This window comes from Elgaria multicarinata, chromosome 5, assembly GCF_023053635.1.
Source record: "Elgaria multicarinata webbii isolate HBS135686 ecotype San Diego chromosome 5, rElgMul1.1.pri, whole genome shotgun sequence".
NCBI classification, from domain to species: domain Eukaryota; kingdom Metazoa; phylum Chordata; class Lepidosauria; order Squamata; family Anguidae; genus Elgaria; species Elgaria multicarinata.
Genome location: NC_086175.1, coordinates 117,818,303 through 117,843,356, shown reverse-complemented (window position 1 = coordinate 117,843,356; position 25,054 = coordinate 117,818,303). Strand labels below are relative to the sequence as shown.

General features: G+C 42.2%; 1 protein-coding gene across 1 annotated transcript; it reads right to left on the bottom strand.

The window, feature by feature from the left end:
- Positions 1-6,493: 6,493 nt before the first annotated feature.
- On the bottom strand, positions 6,494-16,406 carry LOC134399745 (stromelysin-1-like). The gene is made up of 10 exons (XM_063127837.1): positions 16,293-16,406; positions 15,316-15,560; positions 14,283-14,431; positions 14,073-14,192; positions 12,905-13,066; positions 11,174-11,324; positions 10,881-11,014; positions 8,153-8,312; positions 7,221-7,324; positions 6,494-6,597 (listed from the first exon to the last, which is right to left on the bottom strand). Exons 1-10 carry the CDS (start codon positions 16,398-16,400, stop codon positions 6,494-6,496), a joined length of 1,437 nt encoding a protein of 478 aa, XP_062983907.1. The 5' UTR covers positions 16,401-16,406.
- Between the last annotated feature and the right edge of the window lie 8,648 nt (positions 16,407-25,054).

The following is a 25,054-nucleotide window of genomic DNA, read 5'->3' as shown; positions in this document are numbered from 1 at the left end:
ATTTTAAATTAAGATTTTTGGAGGAAAGCCCTAGGATGGTTCCACGATGGTTGCAGCATCATATAAATGATGTGCTGTCACTGCGTGTCCACTCCAGGGCTTTCCCTGCCGTGAAGATGTACCCTGGATGATGCTGTATCCTCAGCCCTTTCCAACCTCCTTCCTCCCCCCTCTCAAGCACCCCAGTTAGATGCACAAAAAAGTCTGTCTAGCTAAAATGCAGAACGGAAGGCAAGACGGAAGCAACGAATACATTTGCAGGGCCTCCCGCTCTGTTCCTGATGCTTGTACGCCTCGATACAGTTGCACCCTTCTCTATTTTATTTATACAAATACGTGACATGGAGTCTAAAAGCTGTATGGAAAACTATTCAACTCTTAATGGTTTGTTGGTGGAGTTTAAAATATAGTGTTTTATTCTATGTTTTGTTCTCTGTTTGTGTGTAATGGCAATTTGCTAAGACACAATAAAGGACTCTCTATTTATTTACAACATGTATATGCCACCCCACATCAAAACAGATGTTTTAAACAACATTGTTTTTTGTGATTTGATCAATAATTGTTGGTGTTACTTATAAGGATTTGTATCCTGGAAGGCGGGATAGAGATTATTGGAATAAATACATCTGGGGATGTCGAAAGTTCTGTGACTCAGGCTCCTGTAAGTTCTTGGGAACCAAGAAGCACCATGTATAACTACAAGCACAATCCAAGACCACTGAAAGGTCTTTTGAGAGAGGCAGAGGAGTTCTTTGACTATGGCCGTAGCTAGACCTAAGGTTTATCCCAGAATCATCCCGGGTTCGTCCCTGCCTGAGCGCTGGATGCCCTGTGTGGCACTTAGATGAACAGGTTTGACCCCAGGACAATCCTGGGATAAACCTTAGGTCTAGCTATGGCCTATAAGGCTGCAGCACCAAAGTAAAGGCAAAAATGAAAAGTTTCCTCCTCATGATCCTCTCGTGTGGAGCATTTCCATCTGTACTGTTGAACATCTTGAGAGATAGGTAAGGCTTCACTGGCATGGTTTCTCTAGAATTTAAACTGCCCCTCAATTTCACAGCTGTTGTTATTGTTCTGCCCCCTGACCGCATGTTTACTGAGAACTAAGGTCTTATTTCAATGGGACTTCAAATGTGCACAGGAAGACACAGCAGAGGACTCAGCTTTTGGATTCAACAAGGAAGGTCCAAACCAATAGCCAAAGCTCTCTGGATGGTCCACAACAATTAAAACCATGAAGTCTATTCAAAGTATAAAACAAACGACAGTATAAAAACTCAGTATAAAAATACAATATAAAAGAACAACCGGGACAAAACTGAGATGTAGTGATGGCCACCAATATGGAGGTGGAGGCTATCAATGCCTACTAGTCCTGATGGTTATGTGCTACCTCCAGTATCAGAGGCTGTAACCAGATTACATTTTTATTATTTATTATTATTTCCTTGTTTGTTTATTTAATGTATTTGTATTTTAATGCAAATCTACCAATTTTAGATTTTTTTTCAGAACAATGCATCAGCATTGTTCTGAACAATGCATCAACAAAGTTCTTCTTTGATCTTTATACGATTCTGAATTTTGTGGTGCAATCATCCAATCAAAACATGTACCGAAACTACTATATTAGAGAAAATTGCAATTAAAATCTGCTGCTGGGGGAAATAGGCAAGAGGCTGCTATTTCACCCATCTTGTGCTCATGGGTTCCTGGTTAAAAGTAGGTTGGCCAATAGGTGAACCAAAGGACCCTTGGTCTGATCCAGCACTGCTTTTCTTGTGTTCTTATGAAGACTGGAACCCTGTTATGGCTCTGCCTCAAGTTGTATTTCTTTTTCCTTCAAATATTAATTTCAGAGATTATGATTTTGATTACAATGATGATGAATCATCAACTCCCCTGTCATCACCAGACATCCCACCAGAAGGGCCGACAAAAGGACTGTGGGATGCTCACTTGACCTTTCGATGCCATCACCAGTCTCTGAGGGGGGGAATTCTTCTTTAAAGACAGGTAAATTTGTTCTTTGAGAGAAGTGTTCTCACTGTATGAGAAGGGAAGAGGGAGAAATTTGTTCAGTTTACATTTTTATTATATATTACTATTTCCTTGTTTATTATTTATTTTATTTTTACTTTAACGCAAACCTAACAATTTTAGACTTCTTGAAACAATACAGTGATAAAAAGAAAGTTATTTTTAGTATTTTTACCATTCTGAATGTTGTGATGCAATTCTCCATGCAAACCTACCAATGTTAGACTTCTCAAAACAATGCTCGAGTGAAACAAAGTTATTATTTGATAGTCATACTACTGTGAATATTGTGATGCAATCCTCCAATCAGAAAATGTGCCGAAAGTACAATATTAGGGCTGAAATGCAATTAAAATCTGTATCTTTGTCAAAATAGTATCCAAATATGCATTATATTATGGGGAAACAGCTTGCGAAATGTGGTTTAGTAGAAATGTGTCATTTTCATGACAATAACCCAATACAGGAGGCAGCAGTTGAAAATATCAAACAAAAACTGATGCACATGGCACACAACTGCTAGGCATATAACAAATTGAAAAACTGGAGCGAAGGGATGGTTTTTATTATACAGTATATTATATACTGTATATTATATACAATTGTCCCTTTGTGGGAGATTCAGTTATTTATAAATCATATGCAATCTTCTGAACCTGAAGTTACTTTCCTGTCTTTTGAATGTCAAATCTCACTTTTCCTGTGTAGAAAACAAACATAAAAAAGTTTTAATAACATTTTTATTTATTTATTTTATTTATTTATTACATTTTTATACCGCCCAATAGCCGAAGCTCTCTGGGCGGTTCACAAAAATTAAAACCACAAAAAACATCCAACAAATACAAAATACAGTATAAAAAGCACAACCAGGATAAAACCACACAGCAAAGTTGATTATAAGATTAAAATACAGAGTTAAAACAGTAAAATTTAAATTTAAGTTAAAATTAAGTGTTAAAATACTGAGTGAATAAAAAGGTCTTCAGCTGGCGACGAAAGCAGTACAGTGTAGGCGCCAGGCGGACCTCTCTGGGGAGCTGATTCCACAACCGGGGTGCCACAGCGGAGAAAGCCCTCCTCCTAGTAGCCACCTGCCTCACTTCCTTTGGCAGGGGCTAACGGAGAAGGGCCCCTGTAGATGATCTTAAGGTCCGGGTAGGTACATATGGGAGGAGGCGTTCCTTCAGATAACCTGGCCCCAAACCATTTAGGGCTTTGAATGTCAATACCAGCACTTTGAATTGGGCCCGGACCTGGACTGGCAGCCAAATACAAACATATTTGTATTCCATCATGATTTCTGTGAGCATGACATTGTTTCATAGGGCATGTTTACACCATAGGGTGTAGAGGGAGGGAGGGGGACATCCCGGATTTACCTTTTTCCAGGATTGTCCCAGGGTATCTACAGGGTGTCTACATGGAAGTGCAATGTCCCGGAAGGGAAGAGGGACATCACACCCATTGCTCCTGTCTATTAAAAAATAGAAAGAAGCTGGAGTGCACTTGCGCTCCAGTAAAAAATAAGTTTTTTTTTTAAAAAAAGCCCCGACCTTGCTCCCCCCCCCACTCCAATGTCCCTGGACTCTCCCCAGCCTGGCTCCTTCCCTCTGCTGACCCCCGCTACACTCAAAGAGGAGGGAAAAAGCTGGGATGGGCGCCTACACCACCCGCAGTCCTTGGGATTGTCCAGGGACCAAGAAAAACCAGGAGGAAAGTGTCTGCAGATATCCCAGGGAAAAGGAGGGATCATTCCTACTTGCTCCTGGGATCCCTGTGCATCATGTGGATCAGTGGTTCCCAAACTTTTTCAGGTCACCGCCCCCTTGGTTCCACAAACTCATGCCCAGTGCCCCCTACCCTACCCTATAAAAATAATTATTCAGAATAGCGGTTTTCAATGACCCACTAAGGAAGATAATAACAATAACATTCAAAACAGTAACAATTAATTGAATATTTATTCAAAATCCAATTACATTTTTTTAGTTTATTCAATTAAACATTTTCAATTCACCGTTAAAAGGACTCTTCTTAAACAGTATTAACACATGTGTGGATTCTTCTCCTATATGGCTTGGGACCAAACTACCTTCTCCCATAAAAATGTCCCTGAGTTTTAAGACCTTCTGGAGAGGTGCTTCTCGGAAAAGACCACCTCGAGTGCCCCCCTGCCACCCCTTTGCCTCTTAGTTTGCCCCTGCTGCCCTCTTGCCTCTTAATGCCCCCCTATGTAATCCCATGGCCCCCCAAGGGGGCAGTACCGCCCACTTTGGGAACCACTAATGTGGATCCACAGGGACAGTCCAGGGATGATCCCCCGGAAAAAGACTGGTGGAGACATGCCCATAGGTGCTTCAAGGGGAGGCATAAATTTCCAGTCATGCTACTTATTTGTGTAGTGGTCCCTTTACCAGAAAGATATTCCAATCTTGTATATTTTATGCCTTGAAGTAAGGGCCTTGACATAAAAAGTTTACTATGAAAAATCACAAAGAATTCTATGGTACCTGAAAGGCTAACAAAGGCCATAGCTAGCTCTAAGGTTTATCCCTGGATCGTCCAGGGGTCAAACCTGTTCATCTAGGTGACACACAGGGGATCCAGCGCTCAGGCAGGGGTGAACCCTGGATAATCCCGGGATAAACCTTAGGTCTAGCTGTGGCCAAAGTTATTGTGGCATAAGCTTTCATGGAGCAGAGTCCACTTCTTCGAATGCATGATTCATTATTCTGTGTGCGCGTGCGTGCGTGTGTTTCATATACATAAGAATTTCCATGCTGGATCAGACCAAGGGTCCATCTAGTCCAGCACTCTGTTCATTCACACAGTCGCCAACCAGCTGTCAACCAGCAACTGGTGTATATAGGCTTGCTGTTTCTGATACTGGAGGTTACACTTAGCCATCAGGACTAGTAGCCATTGATATCCTTCTTCTAGAGGCAAGTTTCCAACCCTAGGGTGACCAACTTGCCAGTTTTCCCTGGAAATCTCTGGGTTTTCAGGCCCTAAGTGGGGGTGCTCCAGTGGGAAAATTATTTCTGAGTTATCATAGGATAGTGCTGTATGATAGGACATAGGGAACTGATCACCTCTGAGGCCTTAGCTAGACCTAAGGTTTATCCAGGGATTGTCCCGGGGTCATCCCTGTTCATGTAAATGACACACAGGATATCCCGGGAGCAGGCAGGGACGACCCCGGGACGACCCCGGGATAAACCTTAGGTCTAGCTAAGGCCTGAGTTATCTTCTACTCAGTTTTCTTCATGTTAAGATTTCTGTTCCTTGCACACTGAGGCAGTGTAAATTCAGGAGGTATTTGGAAGGAAAGATCCTTGTCCAGCATTGTGATAATGGGCATCCGTTCTGGCCTTTCTTCATATTGCTACTGACATGGTTAATGAACCAGAGGTATAATGACAAATTTTAAGATTAGTTTCTCATTGATAAACCAGAAGTTGAAACAAGCTAAAAGGTGCTAGTGAGAAGTGACTGCAAAATGGAACTTCCATGGATAGAGGCAGTTTACCATTGTAACCTTAGTCTTGCACCCTCATAGCTTGCTTTTCGGTCGGCAGTGAGAATGTATTTGTTTTGCTTAGCATTTTGTGGTTGTTAATAGGGAGCTAATCACTGACTCCACTCTCTGAGTTGTTCTGTTCCTCCTTTTTTTAAAGTTTGACATTTAAAATTGTTTTTACAAAGACAGTATAAAAATATTTTAATCACAGAATGATATGTTACAGGGAATTTAAAAAGCAAATTTTCAAAATGTTTTATGGAGCACTGATTAAGTATTACTGGCTTAGGTTGACCTGTGGCTTTTGCACACTTTCGAAGTGTCACATAAGAGAGGGGACGGGATTACCCAACTCCTGGCTTTGAAGAGTGGCTCACTCATAATGGCAGGCTAGGTGCCTGAAGAAAGGATCTAATAGATTCCTGCACTTTCACATGCAGATCCAGGGAAGTTCCCTTGTTTAAATAAAGAGGCTCTAGTTTATCCCAATCTCTGGAGTCTGTGTCTTTATTCCAGGCTTCCTTCTCCACTTGCAAACAAAGAAATAAACCAATACCACCTTATATAGAAAGATAAACCAGTTTATTGATTAGCAACATACATGTTAAGAAATAATTTAAAGAAATAATTTATATTAAATATAATTTATATTAAATATATATCCAATCCTCTCATGAAATGTTTACTATTTTTAATTGTTGTAAACCGCCCAGAGAGCTTCGGCTGGGGGGCGGTATATAAATGTAATAAAAATAAAAAATAAATAAATGAAAAACGAATAAATACTGCAGTATTTTCTGTGGCTCAAAAAACACAGGACAGACTGAGTAATACCAATAATCAGTACAATAGTAGGTGCTTGATGCACAGTGAAACAGGGATTCTGTTATTCTCAGATACTTTCTCTGTCTTTTTAGTTCCACATCACTGGCAGTTGAACCAGCTGTTGCTCTTCTTTATTGCAAGAAATCTTTTGGTTCTGTAGTCAAACTCATACTGATTTGAGCCATTGAACAGATAGAAACGTCCTAAGAGAATAATGAGAATGAGAAAGACTGTGAATCTAACAGGTACATTGTCATCTTTTATCTCTCCCCACCTCCACCATTTTTAATGTACCTTTGCCTGTATCACCAGGACACATCAGCATTAAAATGGGTTTATACGAAATGTATAAAATATACTAACCGGACATTTTTCTCAAGTGATACACTACTGCAAAACTGGTGGAATGACTGGGTCTTGCATTAGTGCAACAGCTTGTGAAAAATAGGCACAGAGGTCTGGTCAAAGAAGTATTTAAATACCAAAATGGTTCTTGGTGATTTGTAGTACATCTGCAAACCTTGGGGTTGAGCAAATGGTGCAGACAGTTATCTAGGAGTTTGGGACATGCAAGCTGCTGTGCATAGCTTTTTCTCTCCTCGATGCCCAGGTTAATGGTATCATTCTTGAATTTGTAACATCTTCCCCCATCTCACAAACTGGATTCCATGAGTAATATTTAATGCTTCCTAAATCCTGACATGGACAGTAATGAGCTACATACTCTTTATGGATGTTGTCAAATACTTCAACTACCTAGCGATTACAACCATACAGTCATACCGATGTAATACGAATACCAATACAATTAAATTCTTCTCCTTACCATAATCTAGAAAAGCAGCGTCCACTTTGGGGCCAATTCCATGGAAGTCAGCTGTTATCTTCCTTGGATAACCTTCCTCCATGGAATTCTTGGCTTCATCATATCTAAAGAAATCAATGGGTTGAAAATTCATGAAGCTGCAGGTCTGAATTGACTGGCATAGTAACCACTGCTATTTCCACCACCAGAAACAACTGCATCTACTCCTTTTACATGTGAAATATGTGTGTGGGGATTTGGTGTGGTGTAGTGGCTAAAGGGTTGGACTGGGAGTCGGGAGACTAGTCCCCCACTTGGCCATGGGTGACATTGGGCCAGTCACAGATTCTCAGCCCAACCCATCTCACAGGGTTGTTGTTGTGAGGATAAAGTGGACAGGAGGAGGATTATGTAGACCGCCTTGGGTTCCTTGCAGGAAGAGGTGGGATATAAATATAAAATAATACTAATACTAATACTAATACTTATTATTATTATTTAAATAGGTGACTCCAAGTCATGCTGCCATTGTGTAAAGGTGGTAGGGTTTTATTTTCCCCTGAAGCCTACTCCCGAAAATGTTTGTTCTCAATGGGGCTATCTCCAGCGGGTTCAATGGGGCTTCTTCCAAAGTCAGTTTGTACAGGACTGTAGCATGAGGCTCAGGGCAAAGATATGAGCTGAAAGTGATGTGACAGGGTTTTTTATAGGGCTGATTATTTCAGCTCTGTGGCAGTTGTGAGCAGCACATGTAAAAAGCCCTGGATGTAAAAAGCCTTTCACTTCAAGGGGGAGGAGCACAGGACAAGGAAAATTAGGTCAAGACAAAACCCATACTTGATTTGGGGATGTATGGTAACCCAGGAAGAAGAATGTGGTAATTATCTTTATATTTCACTTGCAATGGAGTAAAAGAATTGATCAATATGCTTTCAAAATTAATTTCCCCTTACCTCCAGTACTTGTTGCCTGAAAAAAAGTATGTTTTCTTTGAGTATCCATCATAAGCAGCTCCATCAACTTTCTTAACATTTCCCGGGAATCCCAAGTGGAGGATGTTCTTCGGGAAACCAGGCTGTATGATATTTCCCTTAGTAGCCCAATACTTACGTCCTGTTAAACCAAAGATTAAAAAAAAGGTTGAGTCTTGCATGAAGATGAAACAAATGCTTACTAGATGCACTGGGTTTTCCATATTTTTCATTCCCTACAGAGTATATTACGGATAGGATCCGTGAGTTCCTGAAAGAAGAGGATCCTGCTTAAGTTAAGGCAATGGGAACTTAAGGCAATGGGAACTCTGGCCTGCTTGCATTGGCTGCCTGTATGTTTCCGAGCCCAGTTCAAGGTGCTGGATTTAACCTATAAAGCCTTACACAGCTTAGGATCACAATACCTGACGGAATGCCTCTCCCAACATGAACCTACCTGTACACTACACTCAACATATAATAATAAGATATCAAGTTGTACAATGTGTATACTAAGTTGCACATTGAAGGCGCATGATGCCACTACTCTAGTGAAGCTAAGCAAGTCTGGGTCTGGTCACTGCCTGGATGAAAGACTAACTGAGAGCCCTGTATATGAAATCTTCAGTACCATGGAGAAAGAAAGGCTGAATATGAATAAAAAGTGATGTCTCTGGTCTCAACTGGCTTTTAGCTGGGGCATATTTTGAGCTGAGCAACAATTAGTCTCTTCTATACAAGACTTACACCAGCAGAGGGCTCTTTAACTCCTTGATTACTCTAATACTACTCTAACTGGTGTGAATTTCTGCCATATAGCTGCTACCATATAGCTGCTCCTTTCTACTTGTTCATTTCTTGGCTGATGTAAGACATTGAAATGTATAAGGCGAGGGATCTGACCTGGGCCTCTGTTGCTGATACAACTGAGGAAAAGGGTGTTAAACCTGTCATTGTCTCTCTTTTGGACTGAGGGGAAGAACCACACAATAAGGGGAGAGTTTATTGCACTGTTGAAGTTCCCTCTGAAGTAAAAGAGCTCTTTGTCAGTCAGTTTGTGCAGAAGGAAGCTGGTAATGCACACATTAGAAGGGGTTTTGGGATTGGGGCTATGATGAGGGCCAGAAGAGAAGCCCTATGGTTGATATTTATGGATGGGGAAGAAATGGCTTCAGTACTCGTTGTAATACAAATGGACACAATTCACATTTCCAAACCAATATGCAAATCAAAACACAGGCCATGGCTAGACCAGGCCTATATCCCGGGATTGTCCCAGGATCATCCCTGTCCATCCAAATGACGCACAGTGGATCCCGGGAGCAGGCAGGGACGATGCCTCCATTTGCCTGGGATAATCCTTAGGTCTAGCTAAAGCCACAGTTGTACTTTGCTGAATTTTGAGATGCAGTTCTCTAATTTAAAAATGCAGAGAAAAATGTGTATATTAGGGGAAATAGCATCATATGCAGACTTTAGTATAAAGTAGCAAACAAAAATGCAAATAAATTGCTTGGGGAAAATGTGTGTATTAAGGAAACATATGCACAAAAAGGCATATATGAGGAGGAATGAGCACCAAACTATGTACATATTTCATGTGGACTTCCAAGAAATTTGCAAACAGATACAGAAACAGGAGAACATGAACAAGGATCTAACAAATGTAAAGCTGAATGAAAATGGGATTGACAGATTCATCCATGCCTAGAATACTGAGCCCCTATTTACCCAATTGTATATTTTTTTGGCATATAATTTTTTGGTGTGCACGGACCCCCCGCTCCGCCCTGCGGGCCGATCTGAAAATTTTGGATCGGCCTGCTCCGCTCCGCGCCACTCTGCCCATACTCCGCTCCTCTTCGCCGCGGAGCTCCGGCTCCGAATCGGAGCTCCGCAGTGGAGGGGAGTGGCACCAGGTAAGGCCGGGAGAGGAGGGCGGGGGGGGGTTACCAGGCCCTGCCGCCATCGCCACCCGTGTGGCAACGGCGGCAGAGCCCGGTAAGGGACCAAGGGGGAGGGGGGCCTTACCTGCGTCCGTCCGCGGTCCGTTGGCTTCTTCAATTGAGACCGCGGTTCAACCAGGAAGTCTGGGCCGTGGCCCAGACTTCCTGGTTGAACCGTGGGCTCAATTGAAGAAGCCGACGGACTGCGGACGGACACAGGTAAGGGAGAGGAGGGGGGGTTACCGGGCTCTGCTGCTGTCGCCACATGGGCAACAGCGACAGCAGCAGGGCCCGGTAAACCCCACTTACCTTTCCGGCGGAGCTCCGGATCGAGGTGAAGGATCCGCCTTTACCTCGATCTTCTTTGCCACGGTCCACCGGCCCCCCAATCCTCTTTGCCTCCGCTTTAAGGGCAGGCGAAGACCCCCGCTCTGCTTCTAATTCGCTGGTCCGATTAGAAGCGGAGCACATCCCTACATAGTATTACGAGACTTAAAAATGTTTCTTGTATTCCTTTCCTGAAATGGATTTCTTAAAATGTGTATAGGGAAGCCATTAAAAACAGCCCAGAAATTTCCTCCAGTGTAACAGTGCTACATACTGAAATTCAATGGCTAGGCTTTCTTGAGTAATATTTCTTAAATCCTGCCAATGACCCATTCTGTTCAAGAACAGGACATCCTCCCTTCTTTCCATCCTCCTTAGATTCATAACGTTCCATTTGTTCACATTAAACAGGAATGTATGAGCCTTAGAATATTTACCTTTGAAAAGAAATACTGTATCATCATCTTCAACTTCATAGGCAGCATCTACGCCACTGCTCAAAGCTGGCCAGAATTCAGAAATCGGAGTTTTTACAGCCTCTGCACTTGGGGAATTCTTTCGCCAGAAGAAACTGCAGGGAAGGATAGGAGAAGAACAACTTGAATATTCACTGAGGAAGGACCATTGGTCAGTGGCAGAGCCCATGTTTGCATGCAGAAGATCCCAAGTTCAATCACAGGTAGGGAGATGGCTAGAAGTGAATGGGGTGAAGGGCCTGATCCTACATTACCTGTCTTTAAAGAACAAGGATTCCCCTCGGAGAGTAGTGACAGCATCAAAAGCCAGACGAGAGTCACACGAGTCTGTGGACGGTGCTACTGTTGGAATTTTTGGTGGCGGCGTGGGGGTTCCCGATGAAACTCTGTCATTTTCAGGGGGTCCTTGAAGAGAGATAAAAGACAGTCAGCATTTGGAAACATGCAGGTCACAGATATTGCAACAGATTTCACTGGTGAAGTGAGATACAGCAATGAACTCAATGAACTTGACACAACATTAAGCAAGTTTCAATTTCATACGCATTAATTATTCCCCATTAAGTGTGTAGAAGTGCCAGGGTTGGATCTGGAATATCTTGTTGAGAAAGACAAAAGCCAAACTGCATGAGGTGTTTAAAATGGACAATCCCGCAGGGGACATCCCTATGCTCAAGCATTAGATTTACTAGATTCGTCCGCAAACAACTTGATCTCATAGAATTAAAAAAAGTAGACCAATTCATTGGCAACTTCTGTTTTCAAAAACTTTCTTGCTAACAATAAGGCCTAATCTACACCAAGCAGTTTATTGCACTATGAAAGTGGTATATAAAAGGCAGGAGCCACACCAAGCAGGATACATTGGTATGAAAGCAGTAAACGGTGGCCTTAGCTAGACCTAAGGTTTATCCCGGTATCATCCTGGGGTCGTCCCTGCCTGCTCCCGGGATCCCCTGTGTGTGTCATTTACATGCACAGGGATGACCCCGGGATGAACCTTAGGTCTAGCTAAAGCCGGTATGTGTCAATGGGCCCCAACAGTTGCCAGTGCGCTTCAATACCACTACTAAGGAGTAGTGTGGCTCCTGCCTTTTATATAACACTTCCATACTGCAATATCCTGCTTGATGTAGATTAGACCTGAGTTTATCCTGCCTCTCAATCCTATCTCCTTTGCTGGAGCGGAGATAGGATTGAGAGGCAGGATAAACTCAGGTCTAGACTGCAGCCAGGAAATCAGAAGACGTTTACTTCTTGGGAGGAGAGCAATGACAAATCTTGATAAAATAGTTAAGAGCAGAGACACCACACTGACAACAAAGGTCCGCATAGTTAAAGCAATGGTATTCCCCGTAGTAACCTATGGCTGCGAGAGCTGGACCATAAGGAAAGCTGAGCGAAGGAAGATAGATGCTTTTGAACTGTGGTGTTGGAGGAAAATCCTGAGAGTGCCTTGGACTGCAAGAAGATCAAACCAGTCCATACTACAGGAAATAAAGCCAGACTGCTCACTTGAGGGAATGGTATTAAAGGCAAAACTGAAGTACTTTGGCCACATAATGAGAAGACAGGATACCCTGGAGAAGAGGCTGATGCTAGGGAAAGTGGAAGGCAAAAGGAAGAGGGGCCGACCAAGGGCAAGATGGATGGATGATTTTCTGGAGGTGACAGACTTGACCTTGGGGAAGCTGGGGGTGGCGACAGCCGACAGAAAGCTCTGGCGTGGGCTGGTCCATGAAGTCACGAAGAGTCGGAAACGACTGAACGAATAAACAACAAAACAACTCAATCCTATGCAGAGGATCAGGGTCCCTACTGAATAGGGCAGTCTGGGGGTGGGGAAGACCCTGAAAATCAGGCAGTGGAAGAGTGGGTGGAGATTTCTGTTTCCACCAGCCCAGTTGCATATGCCTCACCCTGAATTTAACCCAATGCTTTTAAATGGCATGAATCCACACATTCAGCTGAGCATCTGCACTTACCATAAAGGTACTGTATGCCTTCTATGTCATCCCTATGAAGCCTGAAGTATTTGGGGTCCGAAGGATGGTACATTGGAAACATTAGAGACCCCCAAACACTGGAATGTCCCAGACCCAGAGAGTGGCCAAACTCATGGGCAGCGACAAGGAAAAGGTTGGTTCCTAAAGGAAACAGGAATGGCATGATCACTTATGAAATTACTTTTGCTGCAATATAGTAAAAAAGAACATAATTGTAGGGGTGCTTGAGGAAATTCCAATAGGAAACGGGCTGATTCACGCCTCCTGAACTAATGTGCAGATTACAACATCGCTGTCCAAGAGATTTTGCACTTCTTTGAATACTGAATCACCTTGAAGACTAACCAGCTATATATTGGCTAGTCTTTGAGATGCCACAAAACTCTGCTGTTTTTGCACACTCAGCATCCACACACTTCAGCTGCATAGTAGCACGCAGCACACCATGATGAGGGATGAAGGGTGAGTTACATTCAGCATGGCAGGTCATATGATGGCAAGCTTGGCACCTATTATCAATACTATTGATATTATAAGAGCAATAACTGAAGACCTTGCAATAACTTTATATTACAGTACACAAATGCACCGTAACACCAAGTCCTGAAAGTCATCTACACTACTGCTTTAAAGCACTTTATAACAGTTTTGACAACTGTATATGCAGTGTGTCCTGGGCCTCAACAGTTGTCAAAACTGTTATAAAGCGCTTTAAAGCAGTAGTGTAGATCCTGCCATGATCTCTTCTCGATCATCCCAGAGTGCAGGACAAGGAATAACGGGCTCAAGTTATAAGAAGCCAGATTCCAGCTGGACATCAGGAAAACCTTCCTGACCGTTAGAGCGCTATGACAATGGGACCAACTACTTAGGGAGGTTGTGGGCTCTCCCACACTAGAGGCCTTCAAGATGCAGCTGGACAACCATCTGTCAGGGATGCTTTAAGGTGGATTCCTGCATTGAGCAGGGGGTTGGACTCGATGGCCTTATAGGCCCCTTCCAACTCTACTATTCTATGATTCTAAGTTTGTTTTGTATAAGCCACACACAAAAATTATACCATGGGACCTGAATGATTCTTGTCTCTCAATATGTTTCAAGAAATTTAGTTAAGAACCATTTACTACAACAAGTTGGGAAGATATACCTTGCAAATCTGTACTCCAGTTTTCATCCTCATCAAAATGGGCATTTCCTCCAAAGGCAGGCGAATAAGCATGAGCCAGTTCTCCGCCTGGTCCGTCAAAGGGAATATAGTCACCATGGGCTTAAAAAGTTAAAGAACACAGATATAAATTTTCCAGCCAGGACCTTGGGTGTATCTAAACAGTTTTAGGTTTTCTTGTGATTTACTTACATCTAGCAGCAAAAGAGATCTCTATATCTGCAGGGCCGCCATAAACCCTGGAGAAGGTCAAGGGAGTCACATCACTCCACACTTTCCAAGCTCTCTCGATTGCATCATCTACATCAGCCTGATGCATATCTGGTGTGTAGTTCTGAATACTGTGAAAAATACAGAGGAAAATGAAATGAAATGAATATTTCAAGTAAAAGGTAACATACAGCTTTGGATAAAACTGGAAGAGATTTCCAACCTAAAATCCTTGGGTAAAATTTAAGCAATACAGTTATTGGACAAAGTGTTGGGCTTCATCCAGGAAGATATGTGATCAGATCCTGCCCAGCCATGAAGCTCATTGGTGATAGGGTGACCATATGAAAAGGAGGACAGGGCTCCTGTATCTTTAACAGTTGTATTGAAAGGGGGATTTCAGCAGGTGTCATTTGTATATATGGGGAACCTGGTGAAATTCCCTCTTCATCACAACAGTTAAAGCTGCAGGTGCCCTGCCCTCTTTTAATTCTGGTCACTTGCTCTATGGAAAAAGAAGGGCTTCCAAAGTAGTTTACTAAATGATGTCCAGGAAGCTTAGGTCTCCCACTTTCCCATGATGTATGCAGAACACCCCAGAAGGAAAACCTCAAGTTTCTTAACATTTCTTCTAGCATCTAGCTAAGAAATGTAATGGGGGGCACTGTCTGACTTCTGCATCGAAGCGCTGGGTACCCCACAGTGGGATTCATCTGCACCTACATCTCTGTGCCCCTGCTTCTCTTTTCCTACTTCCGTTTTGGGAGGTGTTTCCACTATAGCAGTTTTCCTCAGCACTGTACCCTCCAGATGTTTTGGAGTTTGATTCCCATCAGTACCAGACAACATGACCGATGGTCAGAAATATTGAGAACCGGAGCCCAAAATTTTGGGAGATGAGTATTGGGATAGGAAAGGTCAACCTAATGTCCTGCTCTTGTTAGGATCCAGGGGAGTTGTACAAATAAATATCCAAATTGCATCTTAAATTCAAGAAAGTGCATTGAAATCTTACCTGTACGTTAGGTCTTTCTTTCCCCATTTAGGGGACATGGCAAAGGTGCTGAATTTTTCTGTTTCAGGAACCCCACACCTGGGCTTCCTCATTACATCTAAAGTGCTTGGATCTAGATTGCCGGTCACTTTCAGCCCAAAGAATTCCTGCATTTGTTGCAGTTTGTCACTAGGGTCAGTACTTCTGCGTCTTCTTAGGTCAGGTGTTATTGACTCTGATTCAGGATAATATTTTTCCATGTATTTCTGATGAGCAGATAAAAGAGATTAGATTGGAATTAATTTTACATTCAGTTTTCACATGTGAAAAATATTTATTTAAAGTTATTCTATTCTGCCTTTTTGGCCCACAGGGTGCATTCAAACTGGTTCATTATACAAAGAAACATAATATCATATGATACTAACATAAAAATAAACCCATGATAGCCAGCAACAGCAGCAATAATCTTTACATCTCCTTCAGGAGGGACAGTCACCAATTTCACTATTTTACAGATCCAGGAACTGAAGCCAACAGAGATTAACTCACCCTGAGCCAGACTTCCCCCACCCAGTGCAACTCCCATCACACCAGTGCTGGTTGGGGATGATAGGAGTTGCAGTAGAAAACATAGGAGGGCTCCAAGTTGGGGAAACCTGCCATAAACCAACCAACAACCCTATGGTGGTTGGAGATCAAAAGGGGCTGGGGGGATGAGAATTATGTTCAGTTCATTTTTTAAAGAAGTCCATTCCAAATTGACCAATTTATTCATAAACAGAATAGAAAAACAATCTCACATTTAAACTACTTGAAACAAGTAAAATTGAAATTGATAGATTCCTCCATCCTTGGGCTTGATCCTAATTTCTCTACCCCAGGTCCCCATGGAGGTCCACTCTGGATATCAGTTCCCCAATGTCTTGAGTTATTGGTTATTGAGTCAATGTGCTGGCTGTATTCTATTTCTCCCTTACATTACCTTCAACCCTTACCGTGGCAAACTCCATGTCCTTTTCTGAAATGTGTTCCATTTCTTGGACTATCGGCAAAGCGCAGGAAAGTGCTCCACAGAGCACAACCATCAGTAGGAACCTTTTCATTTTGGCTTCTCCTCCTGTGTCCTAGACGTGGAGTCCCAGAACTCTCCTGCTTCTGTCAGTGGATCTGTCCATGTGCCTCAAGTCTCCCTGTATATATAGTTGAGGTTGATTCCATAACAGCAATACAAACATGACTCAAAACATCTACTCACTTGCCCATCATATGCTCTCAAAATCCCCACTTAGCATGAAGAACTCAGGAAGTTGCCATGTATGGACTCAGAGCACTGATCCATCTAGTGCAGGGGTGTTTACATGAGTGGTTCCCGAGGGTTTCAGATATGAATTTATTCCTGCCTTACCTGGAGATACCTGGGACTGGATCAGGAACCTTTGGCATGCTGTACCTCTGAACTGGCCCTTCACTGACTCAGCATGGCTGGGAGTCACCCAATGGGAATGGTTCACAAAGATACTTTTTCAGCCCCCACACAAATCCTCCATATGCTGGACTACAGTTGCCAACATCCACAACCAGCACAGCCATGCTGATGGATGATAGGAATTGTATTCCAACACATTTGGGTGACACCAGTTTGGGGAAGGTTGTGCTACACTGTAGTATACTAATGGTGGACTTTGTATTTATCAACAGAGTGATAAAGTCTTCTTTTGCCACATAAAATAAATCCCAAATTCCTTTGAGCATGAAAACATTTCTTTTCTGCTACCTAATATTTTGGGGTAAATATCCTTCTGCCCAATCACATCTATACAGCAATTTGCAAATGATAAATACGGTAATCTATTTATTGTTAGGCTGTTGTTTATACTGATATTTGACTGGATACCGGTAAAAACAGGAATCACTTCACAACAGTTGCTCCTTTTTTTGTTCTGATAGCAGACATGACTGAAAAGTGACATATTCTACATGAGGTTTTACATGAGGAACATTTTTGTTCAAATATGGAGTATCATTTATAAAAGGGACATACAGAAAATGACTCATGTGATCCATCACTTCACATCCTTTCAGTTATTCAGTTCCTTTCATACTCCTGAAGTAAGAATTTAGAAATCGTGGAGCTGAAGTCATTAACTTTTAAATGCAGAAGTTAATAATCCCATGTATTTTACACTTATGTGTCTCATCACTCTAAAATAATGTTTTATTTAGTTATTTATTTAAAACATGTATTGGTTGCCTTTCAGGGCAGAAGCCCTCTCAAGGGCTTACAACAATGAAATACATAAAAACACTTAAAATATTAATAGCAATAAAACATAAATGCAATAAAATAGCAATTAAAATGAATAAAAGGCAACAATAAACCCAGCAAGAACAATGGCAAAAGACAGTACTCATCATGAGAAAGCCATGTTAAAATAAAAAGGTCTTCTTAAAAGCCTGCAAGGATGGTGCATGGCAAACCTGCAATGTTTCTTTGTTTTTCTTTTCCACAAATTTTTTTTGTTCTGTTTTTTTTAATATTCACAATGAAAAGAGATTTTTAAAATTATTTGTTTAGAAGTAGTCGATGACACTGTTCAGACAACATGCTAAGCCACAATGGTTGAGCATTTTGAGCTAAACGTTATGGTCTAGTGTGTAATGCGACTTAGCGCATCATGTGAACCATTCCTAACCATGGTGGCTACATAAGCACAGTTTAAACACACTCCCTAACCATTTGCTGCAAAAGGGCTAGCGGCTTAACCATGGCTTAGTGTGTTGTCTGAACAGGGTCTAATTGTGTTATTCCACTTTACAGCAGCACCAGGTAGAGATTATGTAGTGGAAGAGAAGGTAAGGGAAACCTCTTTGTGTAGAACTCGGATCTCAGTTCTGTGACTAAACTGAAAGCAGAAACTGCAGATTAACAGCCTTATGTAGAAAATCTCTTTGTGGGACAAGAAATAGAATTTGGGAGAGAGATATCAATTCTCAATGGGACCCATAAAATTCCAGGAGACAAACTGAATGGGCTGAAATTAGCAAACCTGAGAAGAAACTGGGATCATGAAGGGTATGAATGTTTACTTAGCAGAGCTGGCCCTACCATTAGGCAAAGTGAAGCAGCAGGGGGAGGGGCAATTGGGGAAGAGAGCTGTGGGCCACACAGCCAGCTCTACCCCCTTTAACCTGGCCTGTATATTTCAGGTGTCATGAAGGATGTTGCCCCATCATCATTGTTGAAGAAAGATTCAACTGCTGGTAGGGTTGGATTTCATACATGGAAATAGAGCAGAGTCCTTCGTCTTCTCCTCAGCTTCTTCCCAAAGAGTGTCCCTGGGAATACAAGTTTACTTCCTCACAGATAATGAATGGCTGTTGTTTACACACCAAGGGATAAAGTCAAATGGTCTCCTGCTTCTTTAACAGTTGTATTGAAAAGGGAATTTCAACAGGTGTCATTTGTATGCATGCAGCACCTGGTGAAATTCTCCCTTCATTACAACAGCTAAAGCTTTGGGAGCCTTCCCCTCCTTTGTATCTGGTTGCCCTAGCATAACGCTTGCTGCTTCAAATCCCCTTTTCAACACAACTTTTAAAGATACAGGAGCCCTGTCCTCCTTTTCATATGGGTCGATCTACACCAAGCAGGATATAACACTTTAAAAATGGTATGAAAATGGTATATGTAATGTGTCCTGGGCCTGAACAGTTGTCATAACCATTATAAACCGTTATAAGCGGTAGTGTAGATCCTGCCACTGTCACCCTATACACATGACACTAGATGGCCTGATATGAGTTGAAGCTGGCACACAGGAACCATGGGATTCGGAGTTTGGCAACAACAGCAAGAACAGCAGCAAATTTGGGCATTGTTCAAGAAAGGCTTAGTGCATCTATATCATCATTGCATCGTTCCCAGGGGGATTCTTGGGAAAGGAGAGAGAAAATGGCTTCCCTATTGTAGCAAATCCTGAGGGAATACTCTCGCCTCCTGGGCATAGTTGCTCAGGAGCCTCATGGTTAGTCCTTCAAACAAGACAGGACTTTCTGCAAAGGCTGCACACAAAATTCCTCCTGCAACAGAATAAGGGGGGGGGGGTAGGCAACCCAAAGCATGCAGGCTGCCTGCAACACGATCACTTGTAAGGGACCCAGCGCCTGCCACCCCCACCCCCCATTCAAAAGAGACACATGCAGGGCTGTCTGGAGCCTATTTCCCAGGAGAATTTCTAGGAACATATTAGCAATGGCCACTTCTGATAGTGGTGACGGCCACTTCCAACAGCAGTGGAGATCTGACCTTATACTGGGTGTCTCCCAGTGTTAAATGGTGTTAGATGCCCAGTATAAAGACACATCCTGCCTTCTGTATATATTGTTACAAATGCCCTTCTCAACTTCATTGTTTGAGTGTTTCACCCGATTAATTGTTGAAGTTCACTGATATTTTATGTTGTCTCTTTAACTTGGCTGTTATTTAAATATTTTCAACTCACCCAGCCCAAATATAGAAACGAAGGTTTCTTTCATCCTGCTGTTCCACTGGAATGCCTTGGAAATCTATGAACTGTTCATTTAACCACCCAGGTGACTTTTTAAAAAAAACATATTGGAACAGCTGTTCAACTTTCCCAGGTGAGGAGGTGCATATAGATGTACAGTAATTATTTTCGGACACATAAGACTCTGTATTGATTGCTCTAGCCATTTCCTTCCCTATGGTCTGTCTCTCTTACACAGTCAGACCACTATGTTATCGGGGCTTCCTGTTATGTTTTGTTCCCAGGACTTCAATAGAGGAACTATAAGGCTGTGATGATCGGTATGACATCATTTGCATCAAGCAATGATAGTAGTAGGAAACCGTGGCATTTGGATTGTTTGTTATTACCCAGATTGGGCAGAAAATTCATTTTAACCACTTATATACTTTCTATCTATGAAACGCTAAACTGAGCTCATCCACCTGTCTGCAACTTCAGTTTCTATATATGAGCATGTTCCGTAGGCTGCAATCCTAAGCAACTGATCTGGAAGTAAAATCCACTTGAAAAAATGGATTTCAAATCAGAGTATTCCTACATCTTCCATCTACCAATTTCAGGCAAATAACTGCATATACAACACTACAGGCAGTCAATAATTATTTACTGGCTCTTAAATAAAATAATACTACATGGAAGAAATGGCCTGAGAAATATCTTTATTCTGGATATTTCTCAGATTATTCTCGTAAATGTTGATACTTACCAGAAAATAACATAAATGAAGGAGGAATTGGTCGTTTACCAAATGCATTAGGTTCCTGGGACATTTGCAATTCAGCCATGTTAAAGGCTGAACTTTGTCAGTAAATGATCATTGTCAATGAAATTTAGGCCAAATCTACACGTAGTACTGAAGGCGCTCGCGTGGGCCTCCAGTGCGCCGTCAAAACGATGGTGTAGATGGTGAAAGAAGAGACGGAGGAAGAGGAGGAGGAGGAGGAGGCCAGCGGGGAGGCGGCGGCGGTGGCGGCGGCCTCCTGCTGCCAGGGTAAGAGCCATCCGGGTCACAGAGCTTGGCTTCTGCTTCTGCCGAGCTCTCCGACCTGGGTGGCGCTTACCCTGGCAGCAGGAGGCCGGCGGGGAGGCAGCGGCGGCGGCAAGGACGCGGCCGGTTCCCCAGCCTCCTCCTCCTCCGCCTCTTCCTCCGCCTCTTCTTTCGCCATCTACACCATTGTTTTGACAGCGCACTGGAGGCGCACGCAAGCGCCTTCAGTACTATGTGTAGCGTCCCTCATAGTCATGCAATGAAAGCTTTTAATTGGCCTTGAGACATGAGGGGGGGGGGCATGTCTACACCAGCCCTATATCCTGGGATCGTTCCTGTGCATCCAAACGCCACACAGGGGATCCCGGGAGAAGGCAGGGACGACCCCTCTATTTTCCTGGGATAACCCTTAGGTGTAGAAAGGGCCACTGGTAAATATGGTGATTTTTCTGGTGTTCTCATTACTCTCCTAAACTGTTACAAATTGCCAGTAATGAAAGTATTCATTACATCTGCACTGTTAACCACCAGTATACTCGAAGTGTACTGTTTGAATGCCTTCGATAATACTTTTGAGTTAATCATACAGTATTTACAGATTATTCTGTAAATACTGGATTGTGTGCATGTTTACTCAGAAGAAGGCCTCATTGAGTTCAGTTAGTAAGTATACATCCTTACAATGCCTTCCTATGCATGTCCACTCAAAAGTGTTAAATAGGTCTTACACTCAAGGAAGCATGTACAGTATTGCAGCCTAAACATTTATTTTGTGTGTGCCGCTCTACATTTTACTGAAAGTGTTGCACTGCATTTTTGGACTGCTGATGCTTTTAGTTTTGTAATTGGATTCTTTGGTATGTGGATAGATTTGCCTCACAGCTCCGTGGCACTGTATCAGTTATATAAAGCTGCGTGTTGTTGTTGTTTTAAAAAATAGCCCTGGAGCTGCACTTTTAAAAAGTCAGGATTTACCCTGACTTTTTTCTTCAAAGCGAGGTCACCACAGCCCTTCCACCATGTGACCTTTTCCCATTGTCGATCTGGGTGGGTAGGGGGTTTATGAGTGGATGGTGACTGCTGATTGGTCTCCGGAAGCCCAGGAAGAAGGCAGGGGCCGACTCCAGTACCCAGATGGCCAGTGTTTGTTGGAACCTTTCCAGCCATGAATATTCTCTTTTCCTGGACCATGTGATTGTGGCGTTACACCCCACAAGTCAGTTCCCAAAGGTATGTCTGCAGTTTGTAAGTCTGTCGTTTTTAGAATGTTGGCCTGAGTGGGTGGAGTTAGAATGTCTTGGGAGGGGGGAGGAGTGATATATAAGGGAATGACTGAGGGGATTCAGTCATTCTTGTTCTGTTCTGTTCTTTCCAGGGAGACTTGTTAGGGACTCTTAGAGTCTGTAGTGCTCTCTGTATTTATGGTACTTAAGTTTTGGGAAATTTGAGAGTCAGTGTAGTGAGTGGTGTCTTTAGAGTGTGGTGTGCACGTAGTGGAAGTATATTAATCAATACTGATAATAAAGAAAGTTCAAGAGTGATTGTGTGAGTGAAAGGAAAGCGCAAATGTGAGGGTGACAGGATTGTATGGATGGTTTCAAAAAGGTTTTTAAGTGTTGTTATTAGAAACAAAGCTTATGAACTTTTAAAAATAAATTTTGATTGTTTTAAAACTACCACGAAAATCCCACGTGTCTGTTTGGCATTTATCATCTTAAGTTTACACATTCAGCACCCACTCTGACAATCATTCACCTCAACAGATATAACTCACAGTGCATTATTATATATATTAAATCCTTCTCCATTTTAAACCCCTTTCTCCACATAGTTTGGAGGAAGGTGGGCTTTATCCCTTGCCTCAGGCGTATCAAGTGGTGGTGCTTGGCTTGAGCAGGGAGTAGCCTCGGCCGGGTCTGGTGTTCAGAGCCTGTGCTGCCCCATAATAAGTGGTGGCAGAATTGAGGTCTGGTGTTCAGAGCCTGTGTCGCCCCAGTGATCTAAAATGGGAATGGATGATCCTCGCATTTTAAGAGAGTGTAAGAAGATTTAAGGGGCTTTCCCTTTTCAGGATCTGTATGCAGTTTCAATTATGGCTCCCAGATGTCATTCTTTGACTTCCAAACCTTGGGCACAGTGTCCCTAATTACAAACACATGGGATTTTCTTGGGAAAGGCCATTCACAAATGGTTCACAAAAATTAAAAACATTCAAAGCATAAAACAACAGTATAGAACGTGTTGTGAAACTTCCTCAAGTTGTACTCTTTTCGTCGCCAGCTGAAGACCTTTTTATTCTCTCAGTATTTTAACGCTTAATTTTAACTTAAATTTAAATTTTACTGTTTTAACTCTGTATTTTAATTTTATATCAATTTTGCTGTGTGGTTTTATCCTGGTTGTGCTTTTTCATACTGTATTTTGTATTTGTGCTTTTAACCTGTTGGTTGTTTTATTATGGTTTTAATTTTTGTGAACCGCCCAGAGAGCTTTGGCTGTTGGGTGGTATAAAAATGTAACAAATAAATAAATATTTCTTTTTACTTCAAATATTAATTCCAGAGATTACAGTGGTGATTATGATGGTGAGGATGGATAATCAACTTCTCAGTCACCACCAGACATCCCAGAAGAGCAGTCAAAAGGACTGTGTAATGCTCACTTGACCTTTGATGCCATCACCAGTCTCTGAGGGGAAAAATTCTTCTTTAAAGACAGGTAAATCCATTCTTTGAGAATGGTGTGAGAAGCAGTTCTTCTCACGGTAGTGTGCTGCATTTGTTTTCTCCACGCAAACTCTCTCTGTCGATGCAGTTTATGGAGAAAAACCCTGTGAATCAATCGTGTGGAGATTGAACTATATATTTGTGTATTGGTAGGCATTGGGCTAGATCAATTTGGGAGGGAGAACGGGATTGGGCTTCCTACTCCCCCATGGTGGAATCCCCTTAAGGGACCAGGGTGGGTGTGGCACCAAGACCAGACCAGCATGGTGGCTGCAAGGGTACTTTTACAGTATTTTTACTATGCTTTTATAGTGTTGGTTGTTTTATACTTTGATTTGTGTCTCATGGCTATCGGACAGAAATGCAATAAATAAAATAAATAAAAATATATATTGTAGAATTCACAACTACAAGATGTAGTGATGCCCACTAGTTTGGATAAAAAGGATTAAAGTCCAGTCTTTCAGAATTTAGGATTGCCAAATGCTGATGGGCTACAATCCTCATTATTCTTTGTCAGTGTGGCCAATGGTCAGAGATGGTTGTTTTAGTCCTGGGAACCGTTAGTTTGAAAAGGTCTAATTCATGGAGGCCTGGGGAGGGATCTACACTACTGCTTTAAAGCGCTTTATAACAGTTTTGACAACTGTTGGGGCCCAGGACACACTGCATATACAGGTTTCAAAACGTTTTCAAAGTGCTTTAAAGCACTTTAAAGCGCTTTAAAAGCAGTAGTGTAGATCCCCCCCAGGTCTAATTAGCCATAATAGCAAAATGGAACTTCCATAGACAGAGGTAGTTTACCACTGGAAACTTAGGCCTTAGCTAGACCTAAGATTTATCCCAGGATAGTCCCGGGGTCATCCCTCTTCATGTAAATGACACACAGGGGATCCCGGGAGCAGGCAGGGACGACCCCGGGATAAACCTTAGGTCTAGCTAAGGCCTTAGATTTGCACCCTCATTGCTTGCTTTTTGGTGGGCAGTGAGAACATATTTGTTTTGCTTACCATTTGATGGTTGTTAATGGGGAGGTAATTGTTGACCCTACTCTCCGGGTTGTTGTTGTTTTAAAAGAAGATTGACTTTAAAACTGTTTTTCCATTTTGTATTGCATACAACTTTGAGGGCCTGTTTGCTGAAAGCCAATATAAAATTATTTTAATAACTAACTGAAATAAAACAAAATGCTGGATTACAGAGCATTTGAAGAGCAAGTTCTCGTTAAGCACTGATTAAGAATTACTGGCTTAGGTTGACCAGCGCAGTGATGAGGGGAATGTGGCTTTTGGACAAGGCGTTGACTAGATATGTCTTTTTCTCCTTTCTTACATAGGATGCTTGCATACAAAGAAATCAATCAATACCACCTTATATAGAAAGATATATCACTTTATTGCTTAGCAAAATACATATTAACACATAGTTTAATGCAATAACTTATATTAAATATATATTCATATTTGAACTGTGACTCTTATAAAAAAGTGATC